The following is a 24,960-nucleotide window of genomic DNA, read 5'->3' as shown; positions in this document are numbered from 1 at the left end:
CAGAGAAGCTCTGTGTTGGGGGGGTGAGAATGGACAAAAAAAATACATATATATATATGTTTTATATATATGCAAAAAGGTAATATTTTATGATCTTGAACTAAGTATATATCCAAGAAAAATTGTTTGAATATATCTATAGAATCTCTGTTCCTGATTCTAATCATATCTTTCTTTCTTTCTTTTTTTTTTTTTTGAGATAGGATTTCTTTGTACAACTGCCCTGGCTGTCCTGGAACTCCATCTGTAGACCAGGCTGGCCTCCAACTCAGAGATGGCCTGCCTCTGCCTCCCAAATACTGGGATTAAAGTTGTGTACCACCACACCTAGTTAACTTTTCTTTAAAAAATATACAACTAACTTTTTCAACATTTTCTCTTTGCCCCCACCTTGAAAAATGACAAGAGATTAAATTTAATTTATACTGATTTTTTAATGTGAACAAGACTAAGTCAACTTTTTAAAGCAAACAGACCATAACAATGACACTATCTCAATAATCAAGTTCCCATAAAATGGTATTAGAACAAAGATCTAAGCAAATCTCAAAGACAGTAGATTAGTAATTAGAACATCATGCAATATTGATTTTAGCAAGAAGCTAAACAGGTAAAAGAAGCAACATATCATATGACATCATAAATTCAAGTATGCAATTATAATTTACAAATTATAAAAATTCTCCCCTTTATAGCTAGTTGCTTTTGAATGGCTAAATTTTAGTGACCCCCTTAACTAAATGCCTATTCAACGAGCCAATTGAACAAACACATCTACCCAAATTTACATCCCAGAATACCTAAGTAAACTGAAGACATTATTCAGATGAGTAAGTTCTATGCATTTTCTTCATCTGTGTGATCAGGTTGCAAAGGACATGCTCTGTGAAGAAGAGAAATTAAACCACTTAAGTATCAACTGTTTATAAAATCAGAACATTAATAATGAAGTAAGTCTGCTCAAGTAACTAGAAATGAAAGAAAATTAAACTCCAATAATTAGTAAGTGAAAACAAATTCCAAGAAGTAGTGCAACAAATTTTTTTAACACTATTCCCTGTTGTTTCTTGAAACCAGCATTTTTCATTTAGTACATGTTTTATTTAAAAGGAGCATTTTGGTGAAAACCTATGGCCTCCACATGTACAAATATATATTCATATCTGTGCTTGTGAACACACACAGATATACACACACAAAATTTAAGCAGATACTTGCTACTGATCACAACAGCCAAGATATGAACTAGCATACAACTGTATCAATAGGTAAATGAATGAAGAAAATTTGACACATATATACAATGGAATTTTATTTAGCTATAAAAAATGAAATGACATTTAGAGGCCAGAGAGATGGCTCTGTGGTTAAGAGTGCTCACTGCTTTTGCAGAGGACAGGAGTTCATATTCAGCACCCACAAAGGATAGTTTAACCACCTATTTAACTATAGCTCCGGAGTATCCAATGCCCTATTCCAGTCTCTGTGGACACCCACACACATACATGCATAAATAAAAATTTTAATTTTTTTAAGATTTAAATTTTTATTTTTAATAAGATCTTTTTTTTTGGTTTTTTGTTTTTGTTTTTGTTTTTTTGGTTTTTCGAGACAGGGTTTCTTTGTGGCTTTGGAGGCTGTCCTGGAACTCACTTTGTAGACCAGGCTGGCCTCGAACTCACAGAGATCCGCCTACCTCTGCCTCCCGAGTGCTGGGATTAAAGGCGTGCACCACCAATGCCCGGCTAATAAGATCTTTTTTAAAAAATTAACATTTCCAAGAAAATGGATTAAACTAGAGATCATCATGTTACATTCAATAACCAAGACTTTGAAAGACAAATATTGAATATTTTTTCATATAGAAAATTTAGATTTAAATTTATGTATGCTTGTACTTACATATGTGTAGGAAGAATATCAAAATACAAAAGGGACTATGAGATATAAAGGCAAGGTGTAAGAGTGGAGGAAGAAACAAGATAAACAGATGTAATGAAGTTCAGAAGCAAGAAAGGAAGGGGATTGCAAGAAGGGCAAGTCAGTACAGGGAGACAAACGGGTGAAGCACAGTAGTGTGACAATGAAAATGGGCATTGGGATGTCTCAGTGGGTAAAGGCACTTGCCACCCGACAACCCAAGTTTGATCTCTGGATCCAATGGTAAGAAGGAAAGAACCAACTGCTGGAAATTGTTCTCTGGCCTCCATAGATGGATGCTCTGTACCTTTTAAATATATATGTAAGAATGAACTGTGGGCTAGAGATAGTTCAGTAGCCAAGAGCACTTACAGAAGACACAGTTCAGTTCTCAGCACCAGCACCAGGTTGCTCACAACCATCTATAGCTCCAGTTTCAGGGGAGCCATGCCCTCTGACCTTTATTAAGTACCTGCACATATGAGGTATACATTAACTAATAAGGCACATACTTATGCATAAATAAATAAATAAAAATAAATCTTTCTAAAAATTACTAGTTGAGCATGGTGTAAAATGCCTATCAAATGCATTATCTATTTGCAGCTTTAAGTGCTTGAACCCAGGGCCTTGTACGAAGAAGCCTTCTATCACTGAGGTATATCTCCAGGTCTAGTGCATAGCTACAATCTCATCATCATGGAGGCCAAGACAGAAGGATAGAGTACAAAAAAGAAGTCGAGGTTACCAGGTAGTAGGGGATTAATTAGGAAGTAGATTCAAACCCATCATTGCAGTGTCAGTTACTATACAAAAAGCCAAATGTAGCCAAGTATGTTGGCTCACACTTCTAATCCCCAAACCAGAGAGGCACAGAGGTTAAGGTAGGAAGGTTGACATTTGTTCAAGGCCAGCCTGTGCTGCAGAGTGAGACCATCTCAAAAAAACAGAACAACATAAAAAAGCGCAAAAAAAAAAAAAAATCAAGAACTGGGCAGTGGTGGCACAGGCCTTTAATCCCAGCACTCAGGACGCAAAGGCAAAAGGATCTCTGAGTTCTGGGCCACCCTGGTCTACAGAGCAAGTTCCAGGTCAGTCAGCGCTACAGAGAGAAACCTTTTTTTTTTTTTTTTTTTGGTTTTTCGAGACAGGGTTTCTCTGTGGCTTTGGAGGCTGTCCTGGAACTCACTTTGTAGACCAGGTTGGCCTCGAACTCACAGAGATCCTCCCGCCTCTGCCTCCCGAGTGCTGGGATTAAAGGCGTCGCCACCAACGCCCGACGAGAAACCTTGTCTTAAAAAAAAAAAGAGAGCGAGGACACAGAGTTAAATGACTATAGCACAGTGATAGAGCTTGCCTAGTGCTTACAAATACCAGAGTTCAATTTTCTAGCACAGAGAGAATGGCAAAGATAATTTACAGCAATATCTTGTACTTCCTTCCAAAGTAAAATCTGAAATCTTTTCATATTTCCTAATTACTTTCCAGGCTTTTAGGTTTAGTGAACCATAAAGAACACTGAATCTCCATTCCTATTGCACACTTTCTATCAAAGTGAAATTATTCTCAAGGTAGACTTTTAATGATCTATATTTCATAAACCACATTTTTTTTTGAGACAGAGTTTCTCTGTAGCTTTGGGGCCTATCCTGGAACTCACTTTGTAGGCCAGACTGGTTTCAAACTCAGAGATTTCCCCTGCCTCCGAGTTCTGGGATTAAAGGCATGTGCCACCACCACCCAGCCATAAACCACTTTTAATGAAACCATTAACCAATGTTCAGCCTTGTCTTTCTCTTTATTGTCATATATGGAACTTCAGGAGATTCACCATCCAATTAACCCTTGAGATGATCTTCAAGGCAATCCAGCTTGAGCCTCTCAGGATTTTCTGTGTTACTAAAACCAGTGGGATGAATAGATGTGAAGAGTAAGTTGTTTTCCTTGCGACACTGGATTTGCAGGTGTCACTTGGTCCAATTTTAGAATGTGATCTGGTCCGAGGCTCTTAACGGATAAGACACAGAAAGGCAAGCAAGACCCCAAGGAGATTGGTTATAGCTTTTAGGGAGCTGCTGGAGGATACCGTGGTGTCATCGGGGCCATCAGTTTCATAGTAGGTAGGGCCCATTGTGCTGGTTAAAGGGACAAATGACTTGACCTGCATGGGGAGGATCACAAGGAGTAACAGCCCCAAACAGAGTCTGACCACCATCCTCTCACCCCCAAGCTTCAGGGTGCTGAGTGTCCGTCTTGCTGCTTGTCTGGCTGGCAGTTCTCTAGGCTTTGGCTGGTGTGTCAGTTACAAACCAGGTCTTACTTTCAGGAACACATCACAATGACAGTGTCATGGTGCCACACCCTCTGTACATGCAAGTCCTTTTTTTGATTTGTTTTTTTAACCACAGGATCTCAGGTGGTTTAGGCTGGCCTCAATCTTGCAAATAGAATTAAAACATTTTTAAAAGGGGCATAGTGGGCAAGAAGTGGTTGTATGCAACTGTAATCCCAGCACTCAGGAGACAGAGGCAAGTAGATCTCTGTGAGTTCCAAGCCAGCCTGGTCTACAAAGAGACCCAGTCTCAAAAAAAAAATAAAAAACAAACAAAAATTAAAATGTGGGGACAGTGAAATGGTTGAGGTGGTAAAAGTTCTTGCATGTCATTTGAATCTGGACACCTGATTTAATTCCTAAAACCCTTGTAGAGGTGGAAACATAACTGACCTCCATATACCCTCCATGGTGTGTGCCTTAGTTTCAACACTTATAAACCTATAAGAATTCAAATACTTTTTTCTTTTCTTTGCCTTAATATTTATTTATTATATATACAGTGTTCTGCATGCATGTATGCCTGCAGGCCAGAAGAGAGCACCAGATCTTATTACAGATGACTGTGAGCCACCATGTGGTTGCTGGGGATTGAACTCAGGACCTCTGGAAAAGCAGTCAGTTCTCTTAACCTCTGAGCCATCTCTCCAGCCCTCAAATACTTTTTTTCCTAAAAAAAATTTTTTTAGGTGCAGAGCAATGAAGCTAATGCCTCAAACATGCTAAGTTTTCTCCACCAAGCTACATCCCAGCCCCTTTTTTTGTATTTTATTTTTCAAGACAGGATTTCTTTGGGTAGCCCTGGAACTCACTGTGTAGACTCGGCTGGCTTGGAACTCACAGAGATCCACTTGCCTAGGCCTCCTGAGTACTGGGATTCAAAACACGGGCCATCATGCCTGACTTTTTTGTGATTCTTACTTAAGTGACAGATATTGATTGTTAGAAGTTGATAGTATGCAATATAAGACAAGTTTTTACCCAGATAAATAATTATTGGTACTTGTTATATTGTGTGTATGTGTTTTGCAAAGCAGATTGTACTTTAAAAAAGGTATCTTTATATATATTTATACATGTGTTTGTGCCTAACTGTATGTATGTATGTATGTACATCACATGCTGCAGGGACCTAAGTAAGTCAGAAGAGGCATCAGACTCCATAGAACTGAAGTTACATACAGTTGTGAGCTGCCATGTACATGCTGGGAACCAAACCTGAATCCTTTGCAAGAGCAGTACTATTAAAGGCCAAGCTATCGGCCGGGCAGTAGTGGCACAAGCCTTTAATCCCAGCACTCGGGAGGCAGAGGCAGGTGGATCGCTGTGAGTTCGAGGCCGGGCTGGACCGACAGCCTCCAAAACAATACAGACAAACCCTGTCTCGTAAAACCAAACAAACAAACAAAAAAAGGCCAAGCTGTCTCTCTAGCCCCAAATATTATACTTTTGTATCTAGAATTTTAGGTCAGCATTTATCACTAGCATTCTCATTTCATTAATCTTAAAAACAATCTGGCATGATAGTGCCTTTAATTCTAGCATCCAGAAGGCAGATGGCTCTCTATGAGTTCAAGGCCAGCCTAGTATACATAGTGAATTCCAAGACAGCCAGAGCCTCATAACTGAGGCCCTGTTTCAAAAAACAAACAAAAAATAATAAAATATGCATTACTATTGGTTGTTTCTATAGACTGATTTCTGTTTATGTTCTCTCTGTTAATTGTATATTTCTTGAGAAAGTTCAGCACATAGTGTTATTACTTGATTTGGTACTGGAGACTAAACCTAGCACAGCATGCCCACTGAGTATCAAGACTTACACTGAGCCATATCCTCAGTTCTTAACTAGTAATATTATGGGGCATGAGGGGCTAAATGGAATTCAAACTAGATGATATGACATAGAAATTTCTTTTTGAAAAAAAAATCAAGCAAAAGGAGGGAAGAGAGAGAACGAGGAAAGCAGGCAGATTATAAAGAGTGGTAGCTCATGCATCTCATCCCAGCGCTTAGCAGGTGTCCTGGGCTACATACAGAGACTGTCTCAAAAAACAAAACAAAGCCGGGCAGTGGTGGCACACTTCTTTAATCCCAGCACTCGGGAGGCAGAGGCAGGCAGATCTCTGTGAGTTCAAGACCAGCCTAGTCTACAAGAGCTAGTTCCAGGACAGCCTCCAAAGCCACAGAGAAACCCTGTCTCAAAAAACCATTAAAGCAAAAAACAACCCAAAAAAAAAGCAAAACAAACTGGGTGATGGTGGTGTACACTTTTATTCCCAGCACTTGTAGGCACAGACAGGTGGATCTCTGTCAGTTCAAGGTCAGCCTGGTCTACAGAGTGAGTTCCAGGACAGTCAGGACTGTTAAACAGAGAAACCCAGCCTCAAAAAACAAAAACAACAAAAAAGCAAACAAAACTGTAAAAATTAGAGGAACAATAAATGAATATGAATCAAGTCTCTTTAGTGTAAGCAAAAATTAATTCTTGAAAGATTTGAAATTTTAGAGTGATAAGAAATTATTAGAAGTTAAAGCATAGTTTTCGGGCTGGAGAGATGGCTTAGTGGCTCACAGCACTTGCTGGTCTTCAATTCCCAGCCACCACATGGTGGCTCACAATCATCTACAATGAGATCTGGTGCCCTCCTCTGGCGTGCAGGCTTACATGCATACAGAACATTGTATACATAATAAATAATAAATAATAAAGATTTGGGGGGTAGGGGAGGAGGAGAGGGAGAGGGAGCTGGGATTCACATGTGAAGTAAGCTTGTTTCTAATTTAAATAAAAAAATTTAAAACACATAATGTAAAAACAAAAAAATATAAATTTTTTTTTAAAAAAGCATAGCTTTCATTTTCTTATTAGCAAGAAGAGAAACTTTAAAATTGCTCATTATTCCATCTGTATTTTACTTTGGGGGATGTTTTCTTTGTCTCCCAGACATAGACACTTACTTTCTCTTTGCTGTCCCTAAGCCACTGCATCCCGCTTCTTCAGGGCCATGGTTCTCTTTTCCAGAGTCTTTAGGGGACAGCCTGAAGAATTCTCCAATGCCTTTTTGCCACTTTGGAGTCGGTCGCACACACACTGGATTCCCTCCTGCATACTTATTTTCAGCTATAAAATAGAAACAGGACTAAATAAAAACAAATATAATTGCCTTTCTTTAATATCAGACTCTTAGAGGTATTAGATAATATAACATCCATCTTAAATTAGAAAACGAAGGCTGGAGTGATGCTCAGTGGTAAAAAACACTTGTTGCTCTTTCAGAATACTACAGTTTGGGCTGCAAGAGAACTGATTTCCATAAATTGCGCTCTGAGTTCTGTGTGTAATCGTGTGCAAATCCATGCATATAAGAACACACACACACACTACACATGAAAACAGACAATAAACATGTAATAAAAAAATTTTGAAATGAAAATACAATTTCGTATTTTTGGGCATTAAAAAATGCAAAACTCTGACCATTTTTATTTTATTGGCAGAGTGGGGGTGAGTCAGTATTTCATATAACCCAGGCTGGCTTCACATTCACTGTTTAGCTGATGCTGGCCTTGAATTCCTGATCCTCCGGCCTCCCCTCCTCAAATGCCAAAGCTAGAAGCATGTGCCACTATACAAAGCCACTTCTTGCTTTGTTGATTATTTTTGTGAGACAGCATATTGCTAGGACCCCCGGCACATCTGGTACACACTTGATAGCCCAAACTGGCTTTGAATATACAGTAGTCCTCCTGCCTCAGCCTCTAGAGTACTTAGAGAGATGTGCACCTCTTTTCCAGGCTGTTAAACTCGTATTAAGGACCTATTCAGTTAGCTCTAGTGATTCAGCAGTGGGCCAGACAACTGGAGGTGGCCTTGATAGAATTTACTCTAGTTGTACAAAATATAAGACATTCTATAAGTTTATCTACTCTGAAAAAATTTGTCTACTACTGTATTGTCTGAAAAGGTGGAAATAGTAAATATTTTCTAATGAAACTTTTAGACTTGATAAAATTCAGGGCTGAGTATAGTGTAGTACATGCCTGTAATCCTAGCACTACAGAGACTGAGGCAGAGCCAATCTGGCTAAATGCACTATCTCAAATAAATAATGGTGTGGGGTGGGGGTGTTGGCATAAAAACCATGAATTATCAGATATGGTGGCTAACTCCTGTGATCCTACATACTCAGAAGGCTAAAAGCATGAGGGCTTTAATGGCGGCCTGGGCAACATACTGAGGATCCCATCTCAAAAAATAAAGCAGTGTGTGGTAGTACATACTTGTTATCCTAGCAATCAGGGGAGAAAGAGAGGGGGAGAAGGGGGAGCAGGTTGTGAATGTGGCTCCATTAGTAGAGTTGTCTAGCATGCACAAAGCCCTGAGTTAGGTCCCCAGCACAAAATAAACCTGGCATCCATGGCACATGCTTATGTACCAGCACTGGGGAGGCAGAGGCAGAAGGACCAGAAAGATGGCCAAAGGATCTGGAGTTCAAGGCTATTCTCTGTATATAGAAATTTTGAGGACAGCCTGGACTACACAAGACTTTGGGAGAAGGAAGGAAGGAGGGAAGGAGGGAGAAGGAAAAGGAGGAGAAAGGGAGGGAGAAAGGGCGGGAAGGGAAGGGGAGCAGAGAGAGGGAGAGAGACGCACAATCAAAAGCAGAAAGACAGTTGTATTGGAGGTGCAGCTCAGTGGCAGAGTACTTGCCCTAAATGGGCAAGGCCCAGGGTTCAGTTCCCAGAGATTTCATTCACAGTGGATGGAAAGACAGGCAAGCAAACGCAGACACACACCCCACACCTACACACACCTACAAAAAATGTGGTAATACTGTCAATCATTACTCTTAATCTAATGAAGAGGCACTAAGTAGCCTCCAAGAAAACAGTAACTATTAATATTAACAAAAATTTAAAGCACCATTCATCAAAGAAAAATAGGTTTGATAATTAACCTGAGTTTTCCATGAGACCCTTATACCACTAACCAAGCCTGCTGAAAGACCAAGGCCTCCTTAGAGGGCAAGGAAGGAATTTAGGAGTGAGGATGTTAAAAGAAACAAAATCCAGAGTAAGGAAACTAAATATAAACACAAATAAACTAAATAAATCCACCGTGGGTCAGGGCCTCACGGTTGAGGACAGCTGTGCCAAGCCTGATCTCCTTTCAGGGGTTTTCTTTTACTTCCCAAGCTTCCAGGACGCTTCTTACCTTTTCTCGATGAACACGATGAAGAATTTGTGACAAAGGTGGAGGAGCCAAGTACCTTCCTGGGGGCTCGAGAAGCCACCACTGCAAAGAGAGGTAAAGGGAGCCATTCAGAAGAGGCTGGAGAGCTCCGACCCCCAGAGCCTTGTTCTACCAGTTCCAGCCTGGCGTGGAGTAGGGTGATACACAGCAGCAGAATAACCTTGCCCGGTCTCCGCAGCTTCCTCGAGGTGAGGGCCTGGAGCCCGCCTCCTAGCTGGACTCGATTAGGGGCAGCCACGGGTGTCTCCATCCCAGGGACAGGCTGCCTGGGGAACCCCTAACCCTGCTCTGCATCCCTTCACCTTTTCTGTAGGCTCCCGGAACGTAGTCTGCTTTGGTCCGCACCATGTTCACACAGGAAGAGACAACTCGCACGACTCCCCAACTGCGGATGTCTTAACTGGACAAAAACCCGAAAATGACGTTCCCGCCACAGTTTAAATGGGCCTCTTTCCCGCGCGCTCCAAGCTCTTGAGAATCGTGGCTCTTATTGGTTCCGCGCCTTCACCCCGAACCAATTGGCAGCGTCCAGCGGGTGACAGCCTCGAGACCAGGCTTTGCTGGCCAGTCCATCAACTCCAGGGGTGGTGATTCGTACCCATTCCTGGTGGGCGGTGCCAGGATGTTCCAAGGGTGTGCCAAGTGTGGGCACTGAGGTAGGCTGTGAACTAGCCAAATGGGTCGGCTTATAAAATAAAACCTAGTAAAGATAGAAATTGCGATATTTCTTCAAAAGTTACCACAAAGTTAAATCCATGGTGATTAAACCCTGAAAGTGAAAATTAAAATTAAGTGGACTTTTCGAGGCAAATCAAAGCTAAAGTTTACTATCGTAAGAGTGAACTCTACAGTGCTTTAAAATAACTTACTGAGATGGGAGAAAGGAAAATGCAACTTTTTTTAAACGTTTCAGACTACATAATACTAAAAAATTGGACAAATGTTTTATACACATAAAAATAAACATGGTCACAGAGCTACAAATCTATCAAATATAAAAAGGCTACAGTTCCAACCCACATGAGACTAATGCTGCATTAAAGAGATCATAAATATTTTCTGACCCTATGCCTCAAAAATTACAGTATTTTTAAGGATTTGTGTTTGTTCTGAATGCCATGCATGGAACAAGACCATTTGTGCTTGCTGCAGGGTGATTTCCGTTAATGCTTGTTTGAAAGGCAACCTTCAAAGTGTAAGTATGAGCTATTTCTCTCCAGTGAATTAGGTTTGAACAGCAACAAAACCTACTCAGGACCTTAACCAAATCAACAATTCATTGTGTTACACAACCTAAAGATTTCAAAGCCAGGACAAGTGCACCTTGTAATAATCTCAGCCCTGAGGAGGCAGAAACAGACAGTAAGTTCCTTGTCAGTCTGGGATAGACCACAAGGCAAGAAAAGGAAGAGGAAGGGGAAGAAGGGGAAGGAAAGAAAAGGAAAGGAAAGGAGAAAAAGAACAAAATAAAGAAAAGAACCCCCCCTAAAATAGAGGAGACACGACAACAGTTAAGAGCAGCAGTTGCTCTTCCAAAGGCCCCAGGTTCACAGATTCGATTCCAGCACCCACATGGCTGCTCACAGTTGTCTGTAACTCCAGTTCTAGGGGATCTGACACCTTACACAGACTTACAAGTAGGCAAAATGCTAATGCACATCAAATAAAAATAAATCTTTAAAAAATGAAAATGATGAAAGAGTTTAGGCAGTCATTGAATTAACATCATAATATTAACAATAGTAGCTTATCTTAACCCTGGAGTGTTAGATTACAGTCAAATTCCCAGCAGGAAAATCAGCAAGCCAATCAACAAGCATTCCTTTATTGTCATTTAGCCTCATGGAAATGCACATTTGTTCTTAAGTGGCATTGTTTCCTTTTCAGTTAGAGGCCTTCTACTCAGGTCTGAATTGCTTAGTTGAACTCACATTCCAGAGTCCTGCAAAGAAAGGACCTAGACAGTATGTGTGTGTGTGTGTGTGTGTGTGTGTGTGTGTGTGTGTGTGTGTGTTTTCTCTGGCATTTCAAGCAAATAGCTAGAGAAAATGTCAAATACACCTCTTCATACAAGGACAAGGACAATCTACATATTATTGTAGTTGTGATTGTTTTGTATTTGTCTTTTAACACCAGTAATGTTGATGAGGGATGCGTGCTAGAGAAAAACACACACACAAAACTGATGATACCAAATGTTTAATTAAAATGGCTACTTTGGGGGCTGGGAATGTGTATTAATGGGATTTCTGTCTAAATTTATACCTTACTAATGGACATGTGACTCAAGACCTTGCATATGTTAAGTGCTGAGCTACTAAGTTGTGGGAATGGATATAGAAAAAGATAGATTATTTGAATACATTAGACTTAATAATGAGTACATTAGATTTTTATGAAAAGATAAAACTTATTCTCACAATTAATGAACATTGACTGTATTTTCCTTTTTTAAAAAAGCTGGTGGTGGGCTAGAGAGATGGCTCAGCCATTAAGAGCACTGACTATTCTTCCAGAGGTCCTGAGTTCAATTCCCGGCAACCACCCCAGCAACCACATGGTGGCTCACAACCACCTTGAATGAGATCTGGTACCCTCTGCTGGCCTGCAGGCAGAAGGTTGTATACATAATAAATAAAAAAATATTTAAAAAAAAAAGCTGGTGGTGGGCCAGCAAAAAGGTTTAGAAGGTAAAGGCTCAGGACCCATATTGTAGAATGTTAGAACTCACTCCCACAAGTTGTCCTCTGACTGTCACATGTGCATTGTGCATTTGTGGTAGCCCACCTACATATATACACATGGAGAAACACAAAAAAAGATAATAAAAATTTTTGAAAATGTATTTTATGTATATTGATGTCTTGTTTGCATGTACAACTGCAGACCAGAAGAAAGCATCAGATCCTATAGATTCTGTGGCATAGAAAGTTGTATGGGTTCTGGGAAATGAACTCAGAACCTCTGGAAGAACAGTCAGTGCTCTTAATTGCTGAGCCATCTCTCTAGCCCCAATAGGATAACTTTTTTTTTTTTTTTTTTTTTTTTGGTTTTTTGAGACAGGGTTTCTCTGTGGCTTTGGAGACTATCCTGGAACCAGACCATGCTGGTCTCAAACTCACAGAGATCCACCTGCCTCTGCCTCCCAAGTGCTGGGATTAAAGGCGTGCGCCACCACCGCCCGGCTCCAATATGATAACTTTTTAAGACAGCGTCTCACTGGTAATCCTGGATGGCCTGGAACTTACTACATAGGTCAGGCTGACCTTGGATTCACAAAGGTTCACCTACCTTTGCCTCCTACCGTGCTAGGGTTAAAAGCATGTACCACCATACCCAGTTAATATAATTTATTTATTTTTGGGTTTTTGAGACAGGGTTTTTCTGTATTGTTTTGGAGGCTCTCCTGGAATTCGATCTGTAGACCAGGATGCCCTCGAGATCTGCCTGCCTCTGCCTCCCTAGTGCTGGGATTAAAGGTGTGCGCCACCAACGCCTGGCTAATATAATTTATTTGTGTGTGTGTGTGTGTGTGTGTGTGTGTGTTTTATCTGTATGTGAGTGCCTGCAAGTATGTACGTGCACTGCATGCATGCCTGGTATCTTTGGAGGTCAGAACAGAGTCATTGGAACTGGATTTGCAGATGGTTGTTAGCCTTGGTGTGGTATAACAATGTGATTCTAGTCTCAATTGCAAATGGCTCTAAAATTAAGCACCACCGTCATCAGAGCAAAAACTACTACAGTGCTTACAAATAGCTTGCAACGGCTGGAGTTTTTGTTTTACTTTGTCTAAGGATTGAATCCCGAGATTTTCATATGCTCAGTAGGCAGGGGTACTATCCACCCTATCTCCTTTTTATTTTTGAGACAGGACCTCGCTAAGTTACAAAGACTGGCTTTGAGTTCACTTTGTATCACAAGTACGAAGTTTGTTACCCTCCTGACTAGAGCTGTTTTTAAATGTTCTACAGTTGGAACCAGACTAAATTAAAAAGCTGTACCCATCCTTCGGGGTCCTATTTTCTTTTATTCTTATTGTCTTAGCACAATTGCCAAAGCCCTTTCTGGAGTTACACCTCTACGTTGAAGAGTCACTCAAACACGGAGCCACCACACTGGTGTTAACAGACTCGGGAGCTGAGAGAAGCTTGAGGCGGCCCAAGTGGGTGGGATCAAACTCAAAGGCGGTGCGACCGATCGAGGCGGTGCAAGGTAGCGGAACCCTAGTCAACGAGGTCGCCGTTGCAAAGGGAACTAGTCCGGCGCAGGACTAGCAGCTTTTGCAGCCCAGCTGGTTCCGGTTGGGAAAGATGGCGGTGGCTGGGGCGTCGGCCCGGGATTCGCTAGTACACTGGTGCACACAGCAGTTGAGGAAAACTTTCGCCCTGGATGTCAGCGAGGAAATCATACAGTAAGATGGGTTCCAGGGCCGAGGCGGGAGGCAGCTCTGAGGTACGACCGGGTAGGGCGAACAGGAATGCCGGGAGGACTAAAAAGTTGAAATGTGAAAAAAGGGGCTGGAGACAGACTTTCGTGTTTGAATTTTGACCTCCACTTTTTCAGGTTAGCCCCTAGATAATTGTGTCAAACTCCAGTCACTTTCTTAGGAAAGTGTAACATCGTAATAATTAGACCTGTAAGATTGTCCCGGAAACAGGTTTGCTTTACAGATTGTGAAGAGTGAACAAGTCGAGACTGGCTTTCTAGAAATTCCTTATTCTGAACGTTGTAGTTTGTAGCAGGCAGAACCCAGAATTTACACGGGGACCACATGGGACAGTATAGATAGTTCCTGATTGCAGAGTCACAGCTTCAGTTTTCTGTTGCCACATAATTAGTTTTGGAAACTTCAGCAAAATAATTTACCCGTTTGTAAGCCCCTCCTTATTTAGAAAATAAATTATTACTAGAGCTTGCCTTTAGTGGTTTAAAATTCTTACGAAACAGATGACGATTATTTAATATTTGCACTGTTACTATATATCAGTCTCTAGGGCAAACAAGAAAGATTATTTAGACAAATTGGGTTAACTGTGTTGACCAGTTCTGTGATGTGAAGAAGTTGAGGGCCTTCAGGGAGCACAGAATAAACTTTTCAGTACTGGATTAACTATTCAATAAAGAATATGGATTATGATTTGAGACTCTTAAGATGTACTGGGAAAGATGCCTCTAACCTGAGAACTAAATTAGCAGAAGTCGGGGTTCAAAGTATTCATGTTGAGGGGAAGATTACAAAAAGAAACAGGATTAAAAAACAAAACAAAAGCTAAGACTTTTCCTTAATTTGATTCTTTGTTGCTGAAAACAAAATTGCTATTCCAAAATTATAAGAAATACAGTCAGTTTTCTGTGTTTGGGAGAAAACAGATTTTTTTTTAAACAAGAGTTAAGATAGCCTGGCTGTTTTAAAGTTGAAACTATAAGTATGGTTTAACACTTGCTTAAATTTTAAAGACATCATGAGTTAGGCAAGAAGTATGCTGATCATAAGCATTCAAGCTAAGCATGCTATAGTATCGTTTGAAGTACTTATGTGTTCACTAGTTGGCAACAAGCTATTATGTCAGGATGAAAGCAGTTGCTGTGCTTTGTTTGACATTTAATTGATAATAACACAGATGTAATGTTGTAAGAACGCAAATAATTTGATATGTATCCTAAATATTAAAAGAATTTTTGTTGTTTTTTCAAGACAGAGTTTCTCTATGCAGCCCTGGCTGTCCTGGAACTTGCTCTGTAAACCAGACTGGCCTCAATATCACTGAGATCCGCCTTCCTCTGCCTTTTGAGTTCTGAGATTAAAGGCGTTTTACAGCACTTTCCAGGATAACTTTCTAGCTTTTTTTAGTGTAATTTTTGTTTGAGTTTTTTTGAGGCAGGATTTCTCTGTGTAGCCCTGGCTGTCCTGGAACTCACTCTGTAAACCAGGTTGGCCGTAAACTCACAGAGATCCACCTGTCTTTGCCTCCCACATGCTGGGGTTAAAGGTTTGCACCACTGCATTAGGCATTATCTCTTTAATTTTTTATTTTCATGTCTTAAACTTTTATTTTTATTTTTTTATGTGAATGGTGTGTGCCTGCATATCTGTGTACCATGTGTGTAGTCCTCTCATAGACCACAAGAGGTCACCTGGGTCACCAGTTTCAGATGCTGGAAATTGAACCCAGGTGCTTTGGAAGAGCTTCCAGTGATCCATCTCTCCAGTTCCTTTAATTTTTACTTTTGGTTAAGTCTGATAACTGTAATGTTTAGTACCTTCATCCCTATTATGGTTTCTGAAAGTCATACAGTAAGCTATTCTTGTTTCAACAACTTATATCTTTATCTCCTGAGGTATGTTTTGTCAATCGAGAGTGCTGAAGAGCTACGAGAATATGTGACAGACCTTCTCCAGGGAAATGAGGGGGGAAAAGGTCAATTCATAGAAGATCTTATAAGCAAATGGCAAAAGAATGATCAAGAGTTGGTTTCTGATTCTTTTCAGCAGTGCTGGAAGAAAGATGGTAAGTTAATGTGGTTAAGTGATAATTGAAGCATTGATGATAATGTTTGGCTTTAAAGCTCAGTGTTTTCAACCACAAGGTATTACTTGTTCAAAGCTAACCTAAACAGAATCCTTTGTGTGCATATTTTCTGCTTAGGTCTATTCAGAATTAAAGATGTGTTCTGTTCCACCATACTGGGTACCAGCCACCATTTGTAAATTTACAAAAAAACCAAACAAACAAACAAAATCACAAAGGAATCTGTTTCCAGACACAGTTGTAGCTTTAGGGTAATTTGAAAAAGTTAACAAATGGAGTAAAGAAATATCTTTCAAAGGCTGAGCCCTCATTCAGTAATAAGACACTTGCCTAATATGTGTGAGAGTCTGTGTTCAATCCCCAACACTACAAAAATTATTATTATTATTATTTGCTTTTTCGAGACAGGGTTTCTCTGTGGCTTTGGAGGCTGTCCTGGAACTAGCTCTTGTAGACCAGGCTGGCCTCGAACTCACAGAAATCTGCCTGCCTCTGCCTCCCGAGTGCTGGGATTAAAGGCGTGCGCCACCAACACCCGGCCAATTTTTTTCTTTTTTAAAATTATTTATTTCATTTGTGTGAGTGTTTTGCCTGTTTGTATGTCTGTGCCTCATGCAGACCAGAGGACAGACGACTTGGGTTTTCTGGAACTGGGGTTTCAGATGGTCTGAGTTGCCATGTGTGTGTACTTGAAATTGAGCCATGCCTAACCAGTGCTTTAAAATGCTGAGCCATCTCTCCAGCCCTGTTTTTGTTTTGTTTGCTGTTTTTTCTTTTTCCATCACATGGTTTCTGTGTATAGTCCTGGATGGTCTGGAACTCATTTTGTAATCTAGGTTGGCCTCAAACTCAGAGATCTATCCACCTCTTCCTCCAAGCGTTGGGATTAAAGTCATGCATCACCATGCCTGGCTCCAGCCTATTTTTCTAAATTTTTTTTTTTTTTTTTTTTGGTTTTTTGAGACAGGGTTTCTCTGTATTGTTTTGAGGCTGTCCTGGAACTCACTCTGTAGACCGGGCTGGCCTCGAACTCACAGAGATCCGCCTGCCTCTGCCTCCTGAGTGCTGGGATTAAAGGCGTGCGCCAATGCCCGGCTTCTAATTTTTTTTTAAAGATTATTTATTATGTACAGTGTTCTGCCTGCATGTACACCTTTACCCCAGAAGAGGGCACCAGATGTCATTACAGATGGTTGTGAGCCACCATGTGGTTTCTGGGAATTGAACTCAAAACCTTTGAAAGAGCAGGCAAATGCTCTTAATCCCTGAGCCATCTCTTCAGTCCCTTTTATAAATATTTTTATTGATATGTGTACTTGAGTGAAAGTATTGACGATATTTAGAGATCCATTTATATAGCACAACCGATGAACACTAAATTAAGCATGTCATTATTATACAGTGTAAAATATTATATTATTAACTTCCCCTTAGTATTATTTGAATTCTCCTTTTTCTTTTTCTTCTTCCAGTACTGGGGATCCAACCCAGGACTGCGTGCATGTTAGGCAAGCACTGTCTATCACCAACCCTGTTTAGAATTATTTACCATTGACCACAGTCATGAAGCTGGTTTAATTTTGAATTGAGAGTAGTTCTGCCTGACTTCATGTCTTGACTATAAATATTAAGAATTACCTGCATGCCAGGCATTGGTGGCATACACCTTTGATCCCAGCACTCAGGAGGCAGAAGCAGGTAGATCTCTGTGAGTTTGAGGCCAGCCTGGCCTAAAAAGCTACCCAGAGAAACCCTGTATTCAAAACAAACAACAACAACAACAACAAAAACAGAATTACCTTCAGGTTTTACCTACAGAAAACTAAATAATAAAACTTGCTATTCTCTTTCTGTATTTGTGTGTATTTTATTTTATTCTTTAAAGAAATTTTAGATGGACAGAGATCAGTAGACCAGCTAAAGCGGGGTAGGAGGAAAGGAAGAAACAAACAGGAAGTTCCTGCATTTCCTGAACCTGACCTGACTGTAGAGGTCAAGACACCTTTAGATTTGGCCAAGGTAAGTGCTTACAAAATCAAGCTTTTCCTGGTGTGTGGAGAGGAGGAAATGACTGTTACAATTTGGAGACAAAGTGCAGAAATTGGTCTACCAGATGGATTTTAACAAATAGGTGGAGAAGGTGAGAATGCAGACATGCTTCTTTCTGTGTGATGCTAGAATTTTTTTCTTTTAAGATAAGGCAGCCATGTAGCTCAGGCTGACCTCTAACTTGCTGTTAGTCTTGAACTCCTGATCTTCTTACCTCTCCCTTCCAAGTTCTAGATTACAAGTGTGTGCATGTGACTTGCTTTATTTCATACTAAGGATCAAACGTAGGACCCTGTGTGTGCATGTGAGACAAGCACTCCACTCCTGAGCTGCACTCCTGTTGCTGAGTGGATGGTAGTTAATAAAGTGCCCTACTTTCAACTTCATCATTTGAGAGGACAGTCAGAATTAAATGATTATATACTTCTTGCTTTTACTAAAAAAGCTTACTGCCTGGCCTACTTTCCTAGCAGGGGAGATACCACGATCACAAAGGTGGTTTTCCCAGCTTGAGGTTTATCCATTGCATTCCGGATGTGTTGATCTCTGTGATTTTCGAAAGTTAGGAAACTCAACCACATAATTTGTGGTAGTGGAGGATTGTGTTCTAACTCTCCTCTGCATCAAAACAAACACCAAAAAAAAAAAAACCAAACAAACAAAAACACACACACACAAAAAGCCAAAATTATCAGGCAATTGAGAGACCAAAGCAGGAAGATTGAGAGTTCCAGGCTAATCTGGGCTACTTAGTGAATTCTAGGCCAGCCTGGAATGAGACTCTATTCAAAAAAATCAGTAAAAGATAGATGAATAGTATTTCTGTTTAGAAAGTTTTCTCTTCTGCCATTATTGTCATTATTCAGTCTTCAAAACTCATTAATAACCAGGCTGGCCTAGAATTTTCTGTGTATCCAAAGTTGTCTTTGAACTCAAAATCCTCCTGCCTCAGTTTTCCAAGTGCTCAGGTTATAGCCACTGTACCTGGATAACTAAAACCTTTATAGTCAGTACAACCTGACAAGGTAAATTTCCCAACAGAAGAAAATTAATTAATATAAGAAGGAATTAAGACTCTGGAGGCAGAGACAGGTGGATCTCTGTGATTCAAGGGCAGCCTGGTCTACAGAGCGAGTTCCAGGACAGCCTACAAAACAACACAGAGAATCCCTGTCTCAAAAAAAAAAAAAAGGAATTAAGAAAAAAAACCTGGTTATGATACCATGCAAAAAAATGGGTGAGGCTGGGCGCATGCCTTTAATCCCAGCAACAGAACAGGGAGGCAGAGGCAGGTGGATCTCTGTGAGTTCGAGGCCGGGCTGGACCGACAGCCTCCAAAACAATACAGAGAAACCCTGTCTCGTAAAACCAAAAAAAAAAAAAAAAAAAAAAAACTAAAGAAAGCCAAGCATGGGTAGTACATGCTTTTAATCCCAGCACTCGAGAGGCAGGTGCATCTTTGTGAGTTCAAGGCCAACCTGGTCTACAGAGTGAGTTCCAGGACAGCTAGGACTGTTTTACAGAGAAACCCTGCCCGGTCCCTGATTTTTCTTATTTTATTGATTGCCTATGCTTTGAGCTCTGTGAATGTTTTCTGCTTTTAGAGGTATTATTTTAATGATTTGTTTTATTTATTTACTCTTTGTGTGTGTGGTGTGTGTGTGTGTGTGTGTGTGTGTGTGTGTATGTGTGTGTGTGTGCGTGCATGGAATTTGTGTGAGTTTGTTCTCTTCTTTTATATTGTGGTCTTGGGTATCAAATTCCGGTCATTTAGGCTTGAACCATCTAACTAGCCTCAAAGGTATTTTTAGCTGTGGTTTAAGATATCAAAGGTTGGGAGTATACCTCAGTAGCAGAGCACATACCTACTGTACATAAGGTACCGGTTCAGTAGCCAGTACCACATGAGAAGGGAAAAAGGAAAAATAGGACTAAGGATGTAGCTCACTCAGTTGGTAGAGTGCTTGCCTGGCATGTATGATGCCCTGTGTTCCCTCCCGACACTGCTTATTACTAGAGTGTTGTCATGTACACATGTCATCTCAGGACTTAGGAGGTACAGGCAGAAGGATCAATGTCATCTTCTAGTTTGAACATAATAGTTCAAGCTAATTACACAAAAACAAAAAGAACCCAACTCACTACATTTGAATGATGAAATATCTACATGTGCAGTATTAAGTATCTCAAGGGACAGACTGATGACCTAAGTTCAGTTCTCTAAAACCACGTGATGCAAGGAGAGAACTGACACCTGAAAGTTGTCCCCTGACCTTCACATGCACACCATGGATGTGCACACTTGTGTAAAACTTCCTTTTTAAACATACCAAGCTGCTTTAATTGCTACATTTACTTTGCTCTTATGTGACTGAGAGCTACTAAAAAATAAAACAATTGCTAGGAAAACAATTCCCTTGCTTTTGTCAGGCCCCTAATTATAAGTAATCTGTATTTCCCTTCTTCGGTGATTCATGTAAGTTGTTAACAGAGCTGAGGCTTTCTTCTTTGATTATTTTTGTTGTCATTGATCAGTGTTCTGGCGATGTCTTTGTACAATTAGGCACAGGAAAGCAACAACTCAGTAAAGAAGAAGACAAGATTTGTCAATTTGTACACAAGAGAAGGACAGGACAAGCTGGCAGTCCTACTTCCTGGTCGTCACCCATGTGACTGCCTCGGCCAGAAGCACAAGCTCATCAACAACTGTCTGGTCTGTGGGCGCATTGTCTGCGAGCAAGAGGGTTCTGGCCCCTGCTTATTCTGCGGCTCTTTGGTAAAGTCCTTCTCCTTCTTTCCTGTTTTTTTTTACTCTGTGCCCTGGGTGATTTTTGTCAACTTGCATTATCTGAGAATAGAGAAACTCAGTTGAGAAAAATGCTTTCATAAAATTAGCCTGTAGGCGGATCTCTGTGAGTTCGAGGCCAGCCTGCACTACCGAGCGAGTTCCAGGACAGCCTCCAAAACAATACAGAGAAACCCTGTCTCGAAAAACCAAAAAAAAAAAAAGATTAGCCTGTAGGTAACCATGTGGAGCATTTTTTTTTTTTTTTTTTTTTTTTTTTTTTTGGTTTTTCGAGACAGGGTTTCTCTGTGGCTTTGGAGGCTGTCCTGGAACTCGCTCTGTAGACCAGGCTGGCCTCGAACTCACAGAGATCGGCCTGCCTCTGCCTCCCGAGTGCTGGGATTAAAGGCGTGCGCCACCAACGCCCGGCTGGAGCATTTTCTTTATGAGTGATTAATGTTGCCACCCTTGGGAAGGTGGTCCTGGAATATATAAAACAGGGTAATATATGATGATGTTTGCTTATAATCCCAGCACTCCGGAGGCAGAGGCAGGAGAATTTCTGTGAGTTTGAGGCCAGCCTGGTTTATATAGTGAATTCTAGGCCAACTAAGAGCTATAGAATGAGACCTTGTCTTTAAAAGAAAGAATGGGAGGAAAGGAAGGAGGGTGGGCAGGCAGACAGGCAGCAAGCAATCTTCCTATATCACCTATCAGTTCCTGCCTCACGTTGCTGTCTTGAGTTCCCGTCTTGATTTCCCTCAGTGATGAAGTATTACCTGGAAGAACAAGATGAGAAAAATCCTTTTCAGGACAAGAAAGATGACTCAGTGGTTAACAGCACTGGCTGTTCTTGCAGAGGTCCTGGGTTTGATTTTCAGCAACCACATGGTGGCTCACAGCTGCCTATAACTCCAATTTTAGCAGATCTAATGACTATTTCTGACCTCTGCAAGACCAGGCATACATACAGTAAACAGACATAAAGGCAAAACATTCAAACATTCATACAATAAAAATAAATAGGGTATAAAAAAAATAAACCCTTTCCTTCTACCAATATTACTTTGGTCATGGTGGGGGTTTTTTGTTGCTGGTGGTAGTATTTTTTTTGTTTTTGTTGTTTGCTTATTTGTTTTGTTCAAAGGTTTCACTGTGTAGCTTTGGAGCCTGTCCTGGAACTCGTGCTATAGACCAGTCTGGCTTCCAACTCACAGAGATCTGCCTGCCTCTGCCTCCTAAGTGCTGGGATTAAAGGTGTGCACCACCGCTGCTCAGCCAAATCCTCTGTAATTTCTCACAGGAAATTTCTTCCCTACAATGTTTATCTCAGCACTGTGGAGACCAAGGCATAAAAGTGAGTTACTGTGTAACTAGGCTAGCCTCAAGTTTGTTGCAGTCCCCTTGCCTCAGCTTCTCAAGTACGAAAGTATTGAGATTACAGATGTAGGCTATCATATTTACCTTCTGGTCCTTTCTTATTTTATGTGCATGTATGCTTTGCTGGCATGTATGTCTCTGGACCACATTTGTGCCTGGTCCCCTCAGAGGCCAAAAGAGGGAACTGGATCCCCTGGAACTGGAGTTACAGACACTTGTGAGCTGCCATGAGTGTTCTGGGAGTCAAACCCAGGTCCTCTGGAAGAATAACCAGAGATTCTAACTGCTGAGCCATCTCTCCAGCTGCAAGCTTCTCGTTCTTTCTTTCTTCTTCTTTTTTTTTCCGAGACGGGGTTTCTCTGTATTGTTTTGAGCTGTCCTGGAACTCATTCTGTACATCAGGCTATCCTTAATCTCAGAGATCCACCTGTTGAGGCTACTCTTTATAGCATGCCAAGCAAGCAACATTATTCAACTGGTGAATGATAATTCTTTCTTTTACTTTATAGGTATGTACCAATGAAGAACAGGACATCTTACAGCGTGACTCAAACAAAAGCCAGAAACTGCTAAAGAAGCTCATGTCAGGTAAATCCCAGGTTTCTTTCTTTTCTTTTCTTTTTAGATCTACCTGTCTTTTATTTCATGTATCTGGACATTCTGCCTGCTTGTATGTCTGCCCACCACATGAGTGCCTTGTGCTTGTGGAAGTCACAGAAAAAAATATGAAACGCTTCACAAATTTGCGTGTCATCCTTGCACAGAGGCCATGCGAATCTTCTCTGTATCGTTCCAATTTTAGTATATGTGCTGCCGAAGCGAGCACCCCCGGTTTCTTTCTTGCTTTGTTTTTTTTTTTTTTTCTTTCTTTGAGACAGGGCCTCACTATGTACCCCTTACTGTCCTGGAACTCACTTTATAGACCAGGCTGGTCTTGAACTCAGAGATCTACCTGTCTCTGCCTCCTAAGTGCTGGGTCTAAGAGCATGCACCACCATGCCAGGCCCTCAGCTCCAATTTCTGAGTTTTAGTCCTTACAAAGATAAATGATGATATCAAGGAATGAACTTTTATAGGAATTGTATTGTATTCCTTTTTTTCCAAAAATATTAAGTATTTTATATTTGAGAACATTGACAAAAATAGTTAAGGACTCTTTTGTTAGGGTGGCATGTTCCTGAAGTACTATATTTGGGTTGAGGCAAGAGGATTGTTGGAGTTTGGGTGTTGGGACTCTCCTTTAGTAGACTTTTATCTACTAAAAACTAAAAGTAAAATATAGGTTGGCTGGTGAGATGGCTCAGCATGTTGAGAAAACTGACTCCCACAAGTTGTCCTCTGCCCTCCATGTGTGCTTCATGGCATGCATGCACACTCACACGCACATGCATTTGCACGCATGACACCCCCCTACCCACACACACACACACACACACACACATACACTCTGCACTAAACAAATAAAATGTAAAAAGAGAAAAGTTAAGCTAAGCATGGTGGTGCAAATAAACCTATAACTACAGCATTCTAGAGTCTTTTGTAGGAGCACGGCATATTTGAAACCAGCCTGTAATACACAGTGAAATGAAAATAGGCAATCTTGCATTGCATTGCATAGTGAGACCCTGTCTCAGAAAAAAAATTCAAGGCTGGCAAGATGATTCAGAAGGTAAAGGTGCTTACTGCTAAGCTGCTAAGTCTGATGACCTTTGGTCAGTACAGGAGACCTGCAAGTTGTCTTTTGACTTCCACACGCATGCAGTGGCATGTGTACCATACACATACATACATACTCACATACACTAAATTCTTTTAAAAACGTCATAAAATTTAAGACTGTTTTTAAGAGGCATATTTTTTGCCTTTTTGAGAGCCCCTCTCCTTTTTTTTTTCTTTAGAGAGGCAAGATCTCATGTAGTCCAAGCTACTCTTAAACTTGCTGTGTAGTTGAGGAGAACTTTGAACTTTAGATCCTCTGCCTTTTCCAAGGTTTTAGGATTGTAGGCGTGTGCCATCATGCCTGGCTAAAACCATTTTTTTTTTTTTTTTTTTTTTTTTGGTTTTTTGAGATAGGGTTTCTCTGTATTGCTTTGGAAACTATCCTGGATCTTACTCTGTAGACCAGGCTGGCCTCGAACTCACAGAAATCCGCCTGCCTCTGCCTCCCGAGTGCTGGGATTAAAGGTGTGTGCTACCAACGCACAGCGGCTAAAACCATTTTTAAGAGGTAGAACAATGTGTTTATTAATTTCCATCAAAACTATATTTAGTTCTTACCTTAGTTCATATTTGTTTTCTTTTTATATAAAAAAGGTATATAAAAATACATGTTGTGGCTTGCGCGCGCGCGCGCACGTGTGTGTGTGTGTGTGTGTGTGTGTGTGTGTGTGTGTGGTGTGTGTGTACATATATATGCATATGTATGTATGTATATATATATGTGTGTGTGTTGTTATAAAATATCAATTATAAAAAGAAAATGCTATGCTTTTCCAGTTTTCAATTTTATATAATTGGTTTCTGTGTTAGGCTTTTTAGCTTTCAGAGCTGACTGAACTTGTAGCCCTTCTGCCTCCTTAGCTGGTATTACAGATATGTATCACCATGCCCAAATCTTTATATTTTGCATACTTGTTTTAGTTGATCAAAAGACAGTCTGGCCGGGTGGTGGTGACGCACGCCTTTAATCCCAGCACTTGGGAGG

The 24,960-nt window shown here is 40.6% G+C and overlaps 2 protein-coding genes and 2 non-coding genes across 7 annotated transcripts in view; 2 read left to right on the top strand and 2 right to left on the bottom strand.

The window, feature by feature from the left end:
- Window positions 1-24,960, top strand: part of Trip4 (thyroid hormone receptor interactor 4) — a 74,001-nt gene that overhangs the window by 5,836 nt on the left and 43,205 nt on the right. Inside the window, exons 1-6 of one of the 3 annotated variants that reach the window (XM_040740269.1) lie at window positions 10,054-10,165; window positions 13,557-13,923; window positions 15,852-16,021; window positions 17,928-18,061; window positions 20,655-20,867; window positions 22,766-22,844. In XM_040740269.1, the coding sequence (XP_040596203.1) occupies window positions 13,823-13,923; window positions 15,852-16,021; window positions 17,928-18,061; window positions 20,655-20,867; window positions 22,766-22,844 (697 nt within the window). In that variant the 5' untranslated portion in view covers window positions 10,054-10,165; window positions 13,557-13,822. Of the gene's footprint in view, window positions 1-10,053; window positions 10,166-13,556; window positions 13,924-15,851; window positions 16,022-17,927; window positions 18,062-20,654; window positions 20,868-22,765; window positions 22,845-24,960 lie in introns of those variants that run through there. The other 2 variants (XM_040740271.1, XM_040740272.1) reach the window with 2 other exon arrangements.
- Window positions 415-9,951, bottom strand: Pclaf (PCNA clamp associated factor). 2 transcript variants are annotated; one of them, XM_040740280.1, is made up of 4 exons: window positions 9,812-9,951; window positions 9,471-9,551; window positions 7,214-7,376; window positions 415-883 (listed from the first exon to the last, which is right to left on the bottom strand). In XM_040740280.1, exons 1-4 carry the CDS (start codon window positions 9,855-9,857, stop codon window positions 838-840), a joined length of 336 nt encoding a protein of 111 aa, XP_040596214.1. In that variant the 5' UTR covers window positions 9,858-9,951; the 3' UTR covers window positions 415-837. The 2 variants fall into 2 exon arrangements, with proteins under 2 accessions (XP_040596214.1, XP_040596213.1); XM_040740279.1 differs by lacking the exon at window positions 9,812-9,951 and having other exon boundaries at window positions 9,471-9,798.
- Window positions 18,550-18,712, top strand: LOC121137703. The gene has a single exon (XR_005875014.1). It is a non-coding gene; the product is annotated as a U1 spliceosomal RNA (small nuclear RNA).
- On the bottom strand, window positions 22,976-23,082 carry LOC121137716. The gene has a single exon (XR_005875023.1). It is a non-coding gene; the product is annotated as a U6 spliceosomal RNA (small nuclear RNA).

The sequence above is a fragment of the Mesocricetus auratus genome, unplaced genomic scaffold (genome assembly GCF_017639785.1).
Source record: "Mesocricetus auratus isolate SY011 unplaced genomic scaffold, BCM_Maur_2.0 Super-Scaffold_100691, whole genome shotgun sequence".
Lineage (NCBI taxonomy): Eukaryota > Metazoa > Chordata > Mammalia > Rodentia > Cricetidae > Mesocricetus > Mesocricetus auratus.
The sequence above is the reverse complement of the archived record's forward strand: the minus strand, read 5'-3'. Positions and strand labels throughout refer to the sequence as shown.

Coding starts and splice junctions, on each gene's coding strand:
- Pclaf (XM_040740279.1), bottom strand. CDS start 9,759: ATGGAGACACCCGTGGCTGCCCCTAATCGAGTCCAGCTAGGAGGCGGG. Junction 7,377..9,470: donor ATCGTGTTCATCGAGAAAAG/GTAAGAAGCGTC, acceptor TCTATTTTATAG/CTGAAAATAAGTATGCAGGA. Junction 884..7,213: donor TTAGGGACAGCAAAGAGAAA/GTAAGTGTCTAT, acceptor TCTTCTTCACAG/AGCATGTCCTTTGCAACCTG.